The 16,151-nt window shown below is 49.0% G+C and overlaps 7 protein-coding genes across 7 annotated transcripts; 3 read left to right on the top strand and 4 right to left on the bottom strand.

The window, feature by feature from the left end:
• Positions 1 to 622: 622 nt before the first annotated feature.
• On the bottom strand, positions 623 to 2,639 carry M437DRAFT_46801 (heme-dependent catalase; the record flags this gene model as incomplete). Its single annotated transcript, XM_041021327.1, has 3 exons — positions 623 to 2,070; positions 2,118 to 2,248; positions 2,440 to 2,639. The coding sequence occupies 3 exons, from the start codon at positions 2,637 to 2,639 to the stop codon at positions 623 to 625; spliced, it is 1,779 nt and encodes a 592-aa protein (XP_040880670.1).
• Positions 2,640 to 5,214: 2,575 nt separating this feature from the next.
• On the top strand, positions 5,215 to 6,361 carry M437DRAFT_47016 (heme peroxidase; the record flags this gene model as incomplete). Its single annotated transcript, XM_041021364.1, has 5 exons — positions 5,215 to 5,386; positions 5,444 to 5,679; positions 5,739 to 5,937; positions 5,992 to 6,147; positions 6,201 to 6,361. The coding sequence occupies 5 exons, from the start codon at positions 5,215 to 5,217 to the stop codon at positions 6,359 to 6,361; spliced, it is 924 nt and encodes a 307-aa protein (XP_040880671.1).
• Positions 6,362 to 7,463: 1,102 nt separating this feature from the next.
• M437DRAFT_65591 (uncharacterized protein) lies at positions 7,464 to 8,012 on the bottom strand (the record flags this gene model as incomplete). The annotated part of the gene is made up of 1 exon (XM_041024609.1): positions 7,464 to 8,012. The coding sequence occupies one exon, from the start codon at positions 8,010 to 8,012 to the stop codon at positions 7,464 to 7,466; it is 549 nt and encodes a 182-aa protein (XP_040880672.1).
• A 516-nt stretch (positions 8,013 to 8,528) lies between these two features.
• M437DRAFT_84017 (uncharacterized protein) lies at positions 8,529 to 9,464 on the bottom strand (the record flags this gene model as incomplete). Its single annotated transcript, XM_041028026.1, has 2 exons — positions 8,529 to 9,231; positions 9,286 to 9,464. 2 exons carry the CDS (start codon positions 9,462 to 9,464, stop codon positions 8,529 to 8,531), a joined length of 882 nt encoding a protein of 293 aa, XP_040880673.1.
• A 715-nt stretch (positions 9,465 to 10,179) lies between these two features.
• On the top strand, positions 10,180 to 12,067 carry M437DRAFT_74884 (uncharacterized protein; the record flags this gene model as incomplete). The annotated part of the gene is made up of 5 exons (XM_041026319.1): positions 10,180 to 10,473; positions 10,666 to 10,866; positions 10,920 to 11,604; positions 11,660 to 11,863; positions 11,922 to 12,067. The coding sequence occupies 5 exons, from the start codon at positions 10,180 to 10,182 to the stop codon at positions 12,065 to 12,067; spliced, it is 1,530 nt and encodes a 509-aa protein (XP_040880674.1).
• A 1,952-nt stretch (positions 12,068 to 14,019) lies between these two features.
• Positions 14,020 to 15,119, bottom strand: M437DRAFT_65594 (UPF0103-domain-containing protein; the record flags this gene model as incomplete). Its single annotated transcript, XM_041024610.1, has 3 exons — positions 14,020 to 14,521; positions 14,612 to 14,881; positions 14,938 to 15,119. 3 exons carry the CDS (start codon positions 15,117 to 15,119, stop codon positions 14,020 to 14,022), a joined length of 954 nt encoding a protein of 317 aa, XP_040880675.1.
• A 301-nt stretch (positions 15,120 to 15,420) lies between these two features.
• On the top strand, positions 15,421 to 16,119 carry M437DRAFT_47302 (uncharacterized protein; the record flags this gene model as incomplete). Its single annotated transcript, XM_041021433.1, has 1 exon — positions 15,421 to 16,119. The coding sequence occupies one exon, from the start codon at positions 15,421 to 15,423 to the stop codon at positions 16,117 to 16,119; it is 699 nt and encodes a 232-aa protein (XP_040880676.1).
• Positions 16,120 to 16,151: the final 32 nt, after the last annotated feature.

Here is a 16,151-nt window from a genome sequence, read left to right on the forward strand (position 1 = left end):
CGTGGGACTCGAGACAAGCTCATGAGTGTGTAGAGTGGAAATGTGGAAGATAAAGGCTTTTGATACTTATGACATAGGAGGGGCAATTGATTTAATATATACCGCTCGAAGGCGGCGCGCAAATCGTAGAAACACAGCGGGTCGCCGTCCGTCGTGGAGATGACGCGATTGTCGATTATGTCAGCGCTGCTGAACAATCATGCCCATTTCTCATCAAACATGAAATTGGTCTCGACATTTCCACTGCCGAAACTCGGGGATGCTAGTTACCGGATTATGAAGACACTTCTGCATATCTTTCCTACTGCTTGTCATTTGCTGACCTTGCCTGAGTATTAGAGCGATATTGATGTCTAAATTCTTGAGAATCGACGTCCGATATCTCCGTGGTATGCTCAGATTGGCATTTCAGCTCTGCAAACGTTCTTTTCGCGGGAACAGCCACATCCAACTCGTATGACTGACACAAAATCCAAGCGAAACATAGATTCACAGGCATTGATTATGGCGTTTGTTTCAACAATCATTTGATTAGGTGGTATCTCAGACTATAGGAAAAAAGAATAGAGCTCAGGGTTGTACCAGCAACATCATGACTCTACCAAACACACAGCCGCCTCGCTTAGTGGTAGAAGGGGTTTGCAGGAGCAAAGCCAACAAGTCTGTTGTCCTCATCAGGTCTGAGCATAGGCTCTTTGTACCACATGTGGGCATCCTTGCTGAGCTTCTCGACCTCAGCGAAGTCGAACTTTTCGCCGTGCTTGTAGTTGGTCATGTCGTACACAGCTTGAGCGTACTCAGGAGCGACGTTGTAGATCTGAGCAAGGAACTTCTTCTGAATGATAGGGTAGTTGACGTTGCTCATCATCTTGGCCGTGTTCGAGTGGAGGTTGGCACGGGCGCCATCATCCATGACACGCTTGTACAGCTCGCGGACCTGGTCGTACTCGCTGACCTTGCACTCGTGGTAGTAGTGACTCTTGCGGCTCACAACGTTGTCTGAGACCTTGTATGGTGCTTCGGCCACATCGGGACGGAACTTGTGGGCAAAGCTGTTGGGAGTGTACTGCTTGTTGCCAGCGTGGTTGGCGTCTACACGCATCTGACCATCGAAGTTGACGGACGATACTGAGCGTGCCATGAATGGGCAGTTGGTGGGCACCTGGTGCAAGTTGACACCAATGCGGTGGTATTGAGCATCGCGGTAGAAGAACATGCGGAACTGCAAAAGCGGGTCGGGCGAATCCTCGATACCGGGGACCATGGAGCCGGGTGAGAAGGCAGCCTGCTCGACATCGCGGTGGTAGTTCTCGGGGTTCTTGTTGAGCACGAGACGACCGAACTCTTGCATAGGGAACTGGTCGCGAGGCCAAACCTTGGTGACATCGAAGGGGTCGAAGCCCAACTTGGCAGGGTCGGCATCCTCAGGCTGCATGACTTGTACATGGGCGATCCATTCCTTCTCTTCACCACGCTCCATGGCTTCCCAAAGCTCTTGCTTGGAGTAGTCAGGGTTCTCACCCGAGATGCGGATAGCCTCAGGTTGTGTGAACTGCTTCTGACCGTGCTTGGCAAGGAAGTGGTACTTGATGTATACGAATTTGCCCTGCTTGTTGACCCACTTGAAGGTGTGGCATCCATAACCGTGGTTGTTGGTCCAGCCTTGAGGAGTGCCGTGGTCACTGAAGAACATAACACCAGCGTGGATTGACTCAGGGGTGTTTCCGAGCAGATCGAAGGTGGCATCATAGTCGAGCAAGAAGTTGCGAGGGTTGCGTGCTTGGGAACGAATGACATCGGGGCCCTGGATGGGGTCGCGACAGAAGAAGACGGGGAAGTTCAGGCCAACGATATCATAGTTGCCTTCCTTGGTGTAAAATTTCATGGCGAAGCCACGAGGGTTACGAGCCTCATCAGGGAACTCACGGCCGAGGGTAACGGTGGAGAAACGAACAAACACGGGAGTCTTTTCGCCAACAGTTGACAAGAAGTCAGCCTTGGTCAGGCCCGAGACATCCTTGGTCACCTCGAAGTGACCAAAGGCACCACTACCACAAGGGTGCACCATTCCTGGTCATGTCAGTCCAGGTATTCTGCTGCTTATAGGTCCGACTTACTCTCAAGGTTCTTGGAACGGTTGAAGTGTTGCTGCTTCTGCAAAAGGTGGACATCGCTGACCAGAGGAATACCGCCAATGTTCTTGCTGTGCTCAGCATCGGGCAGGGGAATTCCCTCATTGTTGGTATAACTTATTTCTTTGAATTAGCATGATTACAAAGAGTCGGATGGGTAAAAACATCACGACTTTGCTAGACGAGTGTACTCAACCCTGCGAGACGCCGTCCCGGACGGTGTTTCAATACACCGTGCGGACCTTGCGTACAGACTGAGACAAAGCGCCACCACTAGTCATGGTGTTTGTACCTTGGGCTTACTTACTAAGGGCCGTCGTCCTCGCGCTTTCCACCCTGAGTATGACCTGAGACTTTGGCAATAATGTCGGCGGGACCCTCGTTGATGGACATGTTGTGTGCGACTCTGGGGGCACGAGCCTCGCCAGAGGTAGCTCCCTGAATGCCAGTAGCAATGGCCTCCAGGGGGTGTTGAAGAGGGTTCGTCTGGTTACTGTTGGAAGTCATGATTGGGAGTTTGTTGGTAAGAGAAGAGGGAATATCCATTTCGAAAGCAATGTCTAAGGATGCAGCGACAGCTACTTTAACCTCGCAGCTCTACCCCCCTTCCTAGAGTCCGTGACGTTGACATTCTGTCGGAGGCTGTTCCTTTCAAGGTGGAGTAGAGTACTCCGTGTCATTCTCAGGTCAATTGCGTTCCCAGAAGGGTGAGGAGAAACAATGGCGCATCTCCATGCAATATCATGACGATTCTACAGCTCATGAACAAGCGGAGGAGTGGAGGAAGCTCCTTGGAATGCCCAATCGGAGCTTTCACAGATTGGCTGATCCTTTGTGTGGGTCCAAGCTAAGCTCTTCCCAGCGGCTCAACTTCGAATCTGGCGATGGGTCGCAAAAGTTCCATACGGACAAGCGCGAGATTTCTGAGAAGGTCAACAAATTCAGTCGGTATGTGCTTTGTTGATTAGTTGTCTCGGTAGATGTGATTCTGTGACGCCTGCGCGATTTCAACAGCTCGCGATGCTCGAGCTTGCATGCGTCCACCTTGGTGGACCGCAGTATTCCCGTGAGCCTTCTCGGTACTCTCCGCATGATCTATTGGACGGAGAGAGCCTCATCTCGGAGACAACTCCTTCCCTCGCCACGTAACCGCGTAGCCCACAAAAACTGACACGAAAGTGCTTTCACGTCCTTTCGAGCTGAGCGTGTCTGCGTACAGAGTCATCACGATGCGCTATTTCATCGACTGATATGAGACATCCAGACATATGTAAGATCGCTTCGAGAAAGCACAGTCCGGCAGTCATACTCGGCTATGTTGTGGTGCTTAAACGAGCATGCAATATCTATCGGCTCTTACCGTATGATCATATCTTGACGAGCACTTCCAAGAAGTTCTTGAGAACATGAAGGAGCACGCTGATGCCTTGATTCTGGCGAAGATCATAGCCGTCCACCGAGTTCTGGTAAAATTCCCAATAGCCAACATACAGCGTCTGATTAGAGTATCACCACCTCAGGACCATTCAAGCTTCGGGTCGGATGTGGTCTCTGATGCTGTGTGTCTTTGACAAACATCGAAACTCGGCTTCTCTGAAAAACCATGGCAGCAACTCAGACACGGGCACCAGAAACCCTTCTTACGAACGGAATATCTGGAACAATGGAACCTGATAATCTCTTGACCTATACAATATCTGTGGTACTGTGACAGAGAATAACACCCGCTCAGAGTCGGGTGAAGACTCCAATACGGCGTGCTGAGCTTCCCAAGCCTTTGATCAACGGATGCCTGCATATCTCGACATTACTTTTGGCTGCTCTACTTTTCGAGAATGCCCTGTGTTCGCTCGAGTAGGACAGGCGAGGAAAGATCATGGCTCTTCCGTGTTTCTTGCTTATTAGCTCAGCGCATGAGGATCGATATTCGAGCACCCTCGGAGAAACGAACGATAATATGGGCTCATGCATGTTGCATACATGCTGTGTAAGTTGAGACATGCTGAGGCTGGCTCGAGTGCATATGGACGTGTAAGGATACCGATGCTTCGAGTTCCCGAGGCCCTGACATGAGATGCAAGACTTCGGTTCCTCGGTTCCTGCGCAGGTTTCTTGTCACATGTACTGTTTGCAGGATCGGCAAAATCTGCTGCGACAGCTTGAGAATCGCGATCAAGCTTGTTGCCGTATAGCTGCACAAGGCTTGGGACCTCAAAGTGTTGGAAGAAAGAATGGTTTTTTGATGCTGACAAAGTATGTACACGATGTACCTTCGATCGTTTCAATCCCGCCACTAGAGCGGATATTTATATCGGATGGCTGCAGCTGACTTGCATTCTACCACACGCAAGTGTGTCATTGCCCAATATAAGAGCCTCAAGTCTTCGGCCGGAAACTTGAAATCAATCCGTTGCCTTGTCGGATGTCGCCTTGTTAGGCCTCCGGACGAGTACCACGAAGCTGTTCCGATGGGTGTCAGAATCGCACTCATGCTCGATCCACAATTCGCACCACAACAACCATTTGGTCTTCAGCATCAGAATCCGCCAAAACCCGTGTTTCTACATGGCTACACACTCAGTCAGCACTGTCAGCCACCAACCAACCAAAGTCGCGAAATGACAAAGTCAAAAAGTCCGGAATTGAAGAGTCCGATGTACCGACCACCGAAGTACATAAGACGAAAGAACGTATCTAACACCGTAAGACTAGTCGATTGTCTGACTACACAACGGTTTCTGAGCATTTTCTCAAAACATGGCCCGAACGTGCGTTTCGCCCTTCACGCTTTGTGAAACCAGCTCGAACGTGGCTTTCTAAATTTATGCCGCTACCTTGATGGACTTACTCGGTCCAAGCATGGATAATGCTTGGTCCTCTACTCATGCTTATAGTTCCATGAGTAAGTTTTCTGCCGAAAATACATCTTGCGGTTTGTATAAAAGCAAGGCCACTCTTGCGAAGAGCAGGCATTGAACCAGCAGCTCAATCCTCGCCACTCTCTTAGAGTATAGATACTAATCACCGTTTGCCTACTGATCTCTACCATCGTTTTACCAAAGCCTCAGCAGATCTAGCAAACATGTTCGGCAAGACTCTCGCTCTTCTCGCCTTGACGGCTCTCGCAGAAGCATCTGGAGGATGTCCCGCCATCTGGTCGACCATTGCATCAGATCTCTCTAAATCTTTCATTGGCTTCAATGGATGCACCGATCTTGCGCGAGGTGCCATTCGTTTCGCTTTCCATGATTCTGGTACGTCGCCATGCGAAAATTCAACGTAGACAACACTCGCTGATCTCTTCGTCGCAGGATCGTATTCGTCAAAGACTCCTGCCTACCCCCCTGCCACTGGCGGCGCCGATGGATCTCTTCTTTTGAGCTCTGTAGAAGTCTTTCGAGACGAGAATGCTGGCCTTCAGCAGTATTACTTCTTCTTGCGCGGAAAGTACGACCAGTACAAGTCTCAAGTTGGTGCTGCAGACTTGGTCCAGTTCGCTGCGAGTGTGGCGATTGTCAGCTGTCCTGGAGGTCCAAAAGTGCAGACTGTATGTCGAGCGGACCTTCGAATATCGGGAGAACAACTAACAAAATTCGCTACTTCTAGGTTGTCGGTCGCAAAGATACAAGTACTGCAGCACCCGATAATTTGTTGCCAAAAGCTTTTGGTCCAGGCGCTGCTCAGCAAGTGTTGATTCAGCTCTTCGAGGACAAGGGCATCAGTCAGCCTGAGCTTGCTGCTTTGATCGGTGCTCACACCGCGTCCAAGGCTGTAGCTCAGGAGCAATACGGTGTTCCTTTCGATGGTAAATGGCAAGTCTTCTGCAGAGGCCAGACTGGTAGACTGACATTTCAAATAGGACCCCAAGACTCTACCCCGGGCCAGTGGGACGTGACATACTACTCCGAGACAGATACCCGCTCCAAGGGCGTCTATAGCTTCGAGTCCGACATCAACCTCTCAAACCCCAATGCAACCGTGGGTCAAGTATTCCAGAGTTTCGTCAACAGTCAGAGTGAGTTTTTCAAGATTGCTTTAGAATCCCATCGGAGCTGACACACATCGTAGGCAAGTGGACTGCAGCCTTCGCACCTGCGATGGCTCATCTCAGCGTCCTTGGTATCCCTGAGTCAGATCAGGCCAACTTTATCGACTGCACAAGCGCAGTACCATCAGGATTCAATGCCAAACTTATTCGCGCAGCTCCCATCAACGATAGAATCAGATAAAAGACGCAACCAGAGAGCGACAGGCATCTGATCTGAATTAGAAAGATAAATTGTTTTGGCTTTCTTCATCAAACTGGCTTTGCAAGGAAGGAGCGACACAGTTTTGTCCATCTGCGATCTCATGGGTTTGGTTTGCTTTGTGATTGTGCGGGCAGGTGCGACTTTAAGAATGCAAGTGCTGACTGTGCTGATGTGTCAGCCGTCCGCATCTCATCATCCCAGTAACTATCCCTTCAATAGATCCTCCACTCTCCCAAAGCCGAGCCCCGCAGCCGCGGAAACTTATGTTTTCTTTTACATCTAAATCTCAAGTCAAAGCCCTCGTTTCAAAATGACTGTCGGAATGCAGCATTTGTCTCGTTCCAGAAGCGAGTTCAGTGCGACACGGCGGGGGATCGCGTCTCCGGGTGCAATCATTCAACTCTTCCTCATTGCTCCGACGCGGACGAGTACCGTCTTTTCGCGCCGTAAAATTGCACGATGTCTTCCGGAGTAGTGGTCGATTCACGGAGCGCCGATACATAGTACGCGAGCCACTCAGGGGTTCAGGGACAATCATGTTGATCGCCCCTGCCTCTGTCTCTCCGTTCACGAAAGCTCACGAATCACGGCTGCAGAAATACACAGTAGTCTCCAGACTAAACACCTGTCCAAGGAAAGCTTTTGTTTGAGCGTAGGGAGGCCCGAGTGAGACTGCCTTGTGGTGTCTGCCCCCAATAACCCCATGCACAATGTGTTCCCAATGTTGGTGCCTCTAGTTCGACCAACGACCATTAGATTAATGTGAAAAGTGCCAGACGCAACCTAGAAGTAGCCTTCGATACTGCTTGGTCGTCAGAAAGACGATACGAGGACTCCCGTCTTCTTGAGATTCCACCATAACCTGACAACTTTGCATACGACATTATTGCGCGTTATAGCTACAACTCTGCCTCTTGAATCTGGGTGGCTAAGGGGTCAGTTTAGCAAGTGGAGTGTACAGGGTAGGTAGACCTGCGTATATAGGGCTCAACACCTGATGGAGAGAGAGAGACATTCTTCTCAGATACACTGTGCATTTCCGCAGCGCTTTCAAACCAATGCTTCTATATGGATATAGTGTTCAGTATGCTAGATAACAGCAACCTGTCGTCTGTCTTGAGCAGGGTGTCGGCGTCGCGTCCTCTGAGTGGACTTCGGCGGCTTTGTTGAAGTATTGATCAAAGTTGATCAGGCGTGTGGCCACTGTCAAATTCAGACCAAGACCACCGACTCCGCTGTTTGTAAGCATGATAGAGCAGTTCCCCTGGAACTTGAGCTTCTCGAACTTTCCGAGCATGAAACTCTTCCATGCAGACCAGGTTTTCTTCGTAGCCTTCGCTGCGTCATAGCACTTATGGCAGAACTTGACGTTGTTGTCAGGATGGCCAGGAGGAGGAGGAGTACGGGTTGCTTCAGCACCGCAGATCTGGCAGTCATGCTCGAACCATTTGAAGTTGCCGACCCTCAGACCACTCTTTTGGTGCTTAACGAACCATTCCCAGTGTTTGCGCTTGATCTCTGGTGGTTGATTAACCAGATATTTCTTCTTGAAATGGTCCCAATTGTAATGGCATTCTTTGCAGGCAAGGATGTTCTTCTCTTCGCTGATGACCTCGCAGCGGGCATACATGAGGTCCTCCACAGCATACCAACACTTGAGGTTTTCTCTAGTGTCGCCATGGCTTCTTGTGTGCCATGTCTACTTCTCACTTGCCACGAACGTGCGAAGGTACGACAGTTGCTCTTCCCAAGTCCAGGTCAGGTATCACTCCAGTCGCTTTCAGCCCAAGCGATGTTCGATGTTTATTCGATCCGTATTCGCTGATTGCGCCGTGGATTGTGAGGCAAAAGCTGCGCGAGCGAGCCTTCTCACTGCGCCATGTTCAACCTGAAGACCCAGAGGACATTGACAACACACTCTCTGGCCAACTTCCTGTACCAAATATGTTTGTGCATTCCTACAGCTCAAATATTGCTGGTCCTCACGCTTGGGATAGATTACGTCTAATGCTTTGTGTTCAGTGGAAACAGTGATAATATAAATCAGCATACAGAATCGTTGCTGCGCGACATAAGAATACTCGTGAAGAAAATCTATTTACCATATCTGGGGACCTGAAGGAAATTACGACCTTTTGCCAGCACCCTATCTCTTCGAGCTTGTTGTTGTAGCTCGCTTTGTGCTCGAAGTTGTCTTCCTTGAACTAGTGGTTGATGGTTTTTTAGTGGTGCTTGTGATAGTAGACTTCTTGGTGCTTGTCGATGTAACTTTCTTGGTGCTGGTACTGGTCGGCTTCTTGGTGCTGGTGGTTGTGGGTTTCTTGGTGCTAGTAGTTGTCGGCTTTTTGCTGCTGGTTGTTGCCGGCTTCTGCACAGTTGCTGGCTTGGTCGAAGTACTTGTCTTCTTGGTACTTGTCGTTGAAGTCTTCTTGGATGTGGTAATCGGCTTTACGCTAGTTGTGCTGGTCTTCTTTGACGTGGTAGAGACCTTCTTAGAAGCTGAGGTGGTGGTAACCTTCTTGCTCGTTGTAGTAGAAGGCTTTGTGATTGCGCATTTGCATAGACTTGTCAAAGCAGAAGCAGTATACTTCTTAAATGGTGATGTGGTTCTTGGGTAGGCAGTGTAGAAGGTACAGAAGCGCCATGGTTCAGTGAATTGGACGCTGACTTCAGCACTGCAGGAGGATGCGGAACGACCGGCATTGGGATCTGCTGCTCTTTCCTCGATTTCTGATCGCCTGAGCTTGCGTTTGCACTTAGGTCCCGTTGTTGCTATGGGCGAAATGCATTTGCAAAGGGTATCGACTTGAGTCGGAGTAAATTCCATGAAAGGCGATCTAGTGCGTACACTGCTTGCACTGTTAGTCTAGTAATGTTGAGACGACCTTGATGGTTGTTCTTACTCTTGCTGCCACCATTGACAAAAGTATACGGGGTCAGCCGGAGCCGTACGTTTCACTATGGCGATATCGTTTGCAGAACATGTCGAAGCTGCGCGTTCGACAACAACTGGAGACGACGAGACGCTGACAAGTTGCGCAGAGAAACAAAGGAGCAAGGGTACCAATGAATGGATGAACATCTTGGCGATGGTAAATTTGAAGGAACCACCTGTGGATTTCTGCACTGCACCTACCGTTTATATCTTCTGAGAACATTTTCATGTAGAATAGCGGCGTTGCCTCGATGCCATGCCCAACTAATCAAACACCTGCAAGTCTGTTGAAATCGCAGGGCAGCCAAGAGTACTTGTTCCTGGCAGGTTTCAAGTACACCAACGGCTTTCAGCAGAGATAGGACATTGTTTGCCAAGCAGTGTGCGATTCTTGCTGATCCCGACATCTGGTCTTCGGATGTGCACCTGAGAAACAGAGGTCATACCAAATCTGGACCATTGGATTGAGACTCAGCTAGCCACTGTAGGAATTCAAGCGAGTGTTGTGAGCGAAGATAGCTGGAGCGGCAACGGTATGAGTCGCCATCAACGGTGGTGGAAATATGTCTCGGAAACGTCTTATATAGGTGGCAAGGATTTCTGGGCAAATTCGAGTCTAGTCGTCTTGAGTATATATGACATTGGGATACAATCAAGTAGACCTTGGCTTGTGCCTCGTTGTTGCGATGAGAAAACAGAAGGAGTGGTCCGCAGAAGAGCTGTCAATTCTTAGGGCGTTTAGGATGTGGGTGTCCATAATTATCAAAAGCCGCCCGAGTAAATTCGCCCCCCTTGGCAGACAAACGGTTCGAATTCGTTCCTGATCCCATTGTCCGCTTCGCCACGTTCATCGCAGGATAACATGCCCAACGACCGGACCAGATGTCTGTCCTGTCGAGCTCGACATGCCAAATGTATCATCAAGCAGGGTGAAGATGTTTGTTCACGATGTCGAAGCTTGGGCAAATCTCAATGCATCTTTGAATCGGCATGGCGCTTCAAGATATGCAAAAGCGCAATGATTGCAGCTCAGCGTACTGACTTTCAGTATCGCCCGTCACAACCATGGGTTTCAACGAATCTGAAGCTCACCTACGTCTTTGAAAAGGGTGATGGTCTAGAGGATGATGGCAACACGATTGAAGATGGGTCGGTCGTTGGTGCAGATAACGAGACATCCACCAATGACCAAGCTACACGATTTCAGTATGGTAAAGATGGTGGTCCACCAGGACAATCAACAGACTCAAAGGCAGGATCTGTTCAGCTAGAATCTCCGAATACTCTTATAGTGTTTTCTGTTCGTCAGCAGAATGGATGATCAGAAGTACAAGACTAACATGACCAGGACACTCCCGAGACACGGACGTCGCTATCGTACGTCTTGTCATCATCTTCAACCTCGGTGAAGGAGTCGCCATTGACTTGCTCAAACACAACCGTCACTGACATTCAGACTCCTAAAGATATATCGACGTCTTTGGTCCAGCCTCTTACACATCGCGAAGCACTTCTCGTTCAATGCTTTATTGGCGTGATATCGCCGTGGGTAAGGTAGACAGATTCCGAGACTTCAGAGCCATACGCTGATTGTGCAATCAGCTTGACGTTTTGCAAGATGTACCACGATTCGCCCAGGAGGTGCCTGTGAGAGCTACCAAATCACCCATGCTGCTATTCGCAATACTAGCTGCATCATCGCGGTGGCAGACTCTCAGAGACAGTGACTGGCAAGAAGCCGCAGGCTATCATAGCAAATGCCTGACATTAGTCATCCAAGCTCTATCGCAACCGGATCTCTGCCACGATGACAATCTCATAGTGACAATGGTCTGCTTGAGGCTCTACGAGTTGTTCAATTCACAGCCCTTCAGCTCTCTTCATCTCGATGGGCTGGCTTCCCTGTTAAGTGCGATACCGAGCTTCTTGCAATCAGGAGGACTAGCAGAAGCGGCTGCCTGGCTGGCGCTACGCCACGATTTATTTATGGCAATGGTGGCTAAACGGGCACCTAGAATCAGTCTGAACGACTACGATCATTCAAATGTCTTTCAGAGACCCCTGACTCCAGGCGCGACGGCTTATGCAATCATCCTCATATGGGCCAAGATTTTGCGTCATTTGTATTCGACAGATCAGCACGACTCGCCTACTACATGGCCAGAAATCGAGAGAGCCGTTGCAGACTGGTATGATCAGAGTGGAATAGAGCCACTTTTCCAACAGAACTCGAATGTGGACCCGGATCAGCCATTCCCGATCATCAGCTTGACTAGTGCACCACATGGTACGGTTTGTTTTTCATCGTTGAACAAGACTAGCTGTACTGACTGTTGACGAAGTTGTCGCTCTCGAGTACTATTACAATTGCCAAATATATATCAACTTATACAAACCGCTAGACTCGCAACACGATATACCCGCAGCGGTAAAGGATGATCGACATCAAGCTGCGATCGACTCAATGTGCTCCATTCTAGGCATTGCACTATCAAACACCTGGGCCGAAGACGCAATCTTTCCAGGCCTTCATATTCTCATCACATGTAAGAACACGATACCTCAGTACCCATATCATCAAGTTTGTTGCTAACGTAAGCAAAGGCGGACATCACTTTACCGACTCTTTGCAGCGAGATCATGCTCTCCGATTCTTGGACTCCATCACTACGAAATTCGGATATCGTACTGATAGGCTCGTGAATGCACTGAAACATCAATGGGCAGAACACGATGCTTCGAAGGATTGACGCAACCAAGAATCTGTTGTGCATAAGCATATGCAACCCTGTGCTCAATCTTCGCCGCGATTGATATGGATCGATCTGGACGAAATCAACAATGAATTTTCAAGATCTCCTTCTATTCGCAATCTACGATTGATCAGTCTCTTGCCAAAGCCAACCGGCACGCAGGATCCAGACATCGAGCCTTGAGAGAACTAGGTTGAGAAGCCAATACTCAACCGCTGCGCAACATCGTTGAGAACGACATCATTTGGATATCTCCTTGGACAATGCTCAGACTCGGTAAGTATCGTGCATTAATACAGCCAAAAGCTGGTACATGCCGTTCGAACGCTTTGCGAATAAACACTGCGGTCTCTTCGACTCACCCGTGGGGCGAGTATCCGTGCCTGGTATCGCCCCTCATACATTTTCTGGTCATCCATATATACGCTTTTTTACCAGAAGAGCTTTGCACATGCAAAGACACGATGTCGATGATATCTTGCTGCACACCTGCCAGAAGCGTTTGTTCATTTTACTTGAGCTTGCGAAAGAAGGAAGCTCTCCACATATACCTTCATCCTCGCAGTCCAACCAGCACCTCAAAGCGCAACGAGCGTGCGGACACCGAAGATCAGAAAGTGTCAACAGCCGGTCCCTGTTCCACGTCTCCAGCGCAAGAAGGCCCCTGAGTCAAAAGGAACTGATGTCCAAAATTCTCCCAATCCGTTCATGTATCCCACACGGTGTACTCAACTTATGTAAAAGCAGAGTATATCAGCTATTTTGCTAGGTTCTCAAAAGCAAATGAAAGCGGCCTGCTATACAGATCCCTACAGCAAGGCTTCAAACTCCTTACCCTTAGAGTTTTTCGTATCAAGTTCTGCTCTTTATCTGCTGCGCATCACTATGATTTACAGAAAGCCTCGAAAGCTTCTATGTCTTTCATTTTGACCACTCGCACGATCTGGATCTCGCCAAGAAAGACAGGGTGCGCCTCTCAACCAGCATTATTCGACTGAATTGCTTGTTATTGAAGACCAAAGTGGTGCTGCCTTCTCTATTGCTATATTAGAAGGTTTTTCTAATCTGTAACGCCATGTTGTCTTGGTCGTGAGTCGGACCATGTGACCACGGCGGACTTCTCTCGTTCTTCTCTCTCCGTATCGACACAAAATTCAGGAAAGCTTCAACGAGCACGACGAATCGCCTTCTCAAATGAACAATACCATCTAAAAAATCTGTAAATGTTCTTGCAAGACCAGAATCTGAAATTTTTCGTCCTCATCGAGATTTCCACTTGACTTCTCCAGACCAAACGAGCGAGGCCACCACCTGCCCTCGACACTCCGTCAAGAAAAGTCATTTATGCCAAGCCAAACTCCCAACCCAAGAATTATCTTGGACAAACCTCCCAAGCCTCACTTTGCTTGCTAAACCTCGACAACCTTCTTGAGCAAGATTGTTCGCCATTGTTATAGGCTCACCACCTTAGCCTCTCTTCTTTTCTGCCTCCTGTCTTGATTCAAATCTGGTATATACATGGTATTTTCTATCCGCCGACCATCCAAGCCACAGAAAGCACAGCTTTCACATCTTCCGTGGCGCAATTGGCTAGCGCGTTCGACTGTTAGACTTTAGGTCAAGCTATCGAGAGGTTGACAGTTCAAGCCTGTCCGGGAGAGCTTTCTTTTTTGTTTTTTGTGTGCATGCTAGGGTCGTCGGCAAGACAAGGGACCCCAAAGTTTCTGTCGGCGGTGTGGAGAGGCTTTTGCGTATGTGTTGGGACAAGCCGTGATTTCTCCTTTTGGCGAACTGCTGTTTTTGTAAAACATTGATGAACACGATTCTTGTTGCAAAATAGCTTGCTTGATGCAGGAGGACACGAACAAGGTATTGTGTAGCAAAGAGGAAAGGACCCAGACTCCAATCGTCTAGCGTCAAGAAAACATGCATGACCCCTGTCCCCTACCTCAGAGAACAGCGAAAGCGCTAGCATAACTAACACTACTATCCTCGACCCTGCTACACTCACTACTCCTCTCATACCTCACAAACCTAAACTTTCCCTGCCCACCGAGTTCCTCCATAGCAGCCATAACAACACCAATAGGATGACGACCACAGACAGTATTGCCAGTTTCGCTCAACACATCCAACCACTTCTCATGACTTCCACTCTCACAAGCATCGATGCATTGGAAGTCGATTTTCTTGATACTCTCATGAATCGGAGGGTTTGTGGGTGCTTTTGAGCGGGCGGAGAGGTCAATGGGATTGCCAGACGAGGGTTCGTAGTAAGTGTACCGGAACCTCAAACCCCAGTGTGCAAAATCTGAACTGATGACAAAGGCATTGGAGGGGTCGGCGAGATATGGTGCTAGCAGTTTCCCAAATTGTTTTTCGGTGCTTGCGGAGGTGTTGCCGACCATGATGGGGACGAGTTTGGGGAATGCGGATTCCGAGGGGAAAGATCTAAATCTTGCATCAATGACTTTGCTTCTTTGCAATACTGAGAAAAGAGGAAGGGATAGTAGTCACCTGGACAATATCTTGTAGACGTACGGAAGATGCATCTCTAGACTGTGTTCATCTTCATCAACACTCTGACTCATCCATTGGAACTTTCCAGTGTCGTAGAGCTGCTGTGTTGTTTCTCTATCAACAGTCAAATCTCCCAGGGGAGTTGCGTATTTGGCACATTGACTGAGAGCACATTTGGAAAGGTAAAAGTGGTGAGAAGGACCGAGCAAGAAGACTCGTTTTGCTTTTGAGACATCCCACGAGCGGTACGCCCATGCAGCTGCAGGACCTGAATAGGAGTATCCAGCATGACTGGGAGATGTGTTAGTAAGTAATCCAATCAGATATGATGGTAGAGGGTGTATTACGGAGCAATGATAACTCTAGCACCAGGTACAGGCAAAGTGCTCAGAGATTCTTGAGATGAGACTTGGCCGATGGGTGTAATAGGAGGATCGACTTTGGATAACCAACCATCGAGTTGGCTAGAAAGTTGAGATTTGGAAGAGCTGTACCAGCTACCGGCGTGGCTGGGATCTCGGGTTGACATGGTTGCTACCTTGTGCTTAGCCTAAGAAGCCAACCTTTAATTATGCCAATAGATGTATGGAGATGTGATGGCCTGGAGGACAAGACTGATGATTTAGCCAGCCTTTGACTGTGTATCTCCTTCTCGAAGGTGTATATCGAGGTGAGGAGAAGGTGAGTCGGCCACTTCATGTGATATTCAGTGACGCAAGCGGGGAAAGCGCGTCGCTCTCAATCCTGCGTGTTTCCACTTTCTCTTCGCGTCTCAGCCTCAGTTCAGTCCATTCAAGATCCTTACATCAACCATACCCTCTCCAGCAACAATGTCCACAAAACGCAAACGCTCTAATGGATCACTCTTCACCACCCCTGCAGTCGAAGCTCCATCACCAACACCCTTTTTCAGCTCTCCAGTGCTACTTCCAAACTTCTTTGCCCAGAGTAAAGGCTACGATCCACAATCACCGTCTGGTTGGAAGCAAAGCCACCAGCAAAGCAATACATATCAAGAGGAGGACACCCAGTCACAAATCCTGCACAGTCGAACGCGGAAACGCTATCGCGATGGCCGACCCGAAGAATCCCAGATCCACGGTTCGTTTACGAGTCGCATTTCGCACCTCCTCTCTCGACGGCTTCATACTGATTCTGAGTGTGCTGTAGCATCAACAGTCCAAAAACTCTTCTCGGCGCAAAGAGCACATCCACACGCTTCTCCAATACCCTCATATCCGCAAACCCAAGATCTACCACAAGATGCGCCAGCGCAAAGGTCGACGTTACATTCTTTCTGGCAGCTACCGCAGAGCTCTCAGCTACAAGTGCAACACGGTACACCAGCTCCGACGATGCAACAAGAGGTGGTGATGTGTGAGGGCTGTGACAGAGTGCTGGTTCCTGAATACGGCATGGATACTTTGGAGGCAGAAACGGCTTGTCGGGGCTGTGGGAAGTGTGTTTGTGATACTTGTGCTATTACTGCCGAGGTGAGGTTGTGTTTGGATTGTGCTATGCAGGGATGAGTGTTTTGGAAAGGAGGGTCGGCTCTGTTTCA

The sequence above is a fragment of the Aureobasidium melanogenum genome (assembly GCF_000721775.1).
Source record: "Aureobasidium melanogenum CBS 110374 unplaced genomic scaffold scaffold_8, whole genome shotgun sequence".
NCBI lineage: Eukaryota > Fungi > Ascomycota > Dothideomycetes > Dothideales > Saccotheciaceae > Aureobasidium > Aureobasidium melanogenum.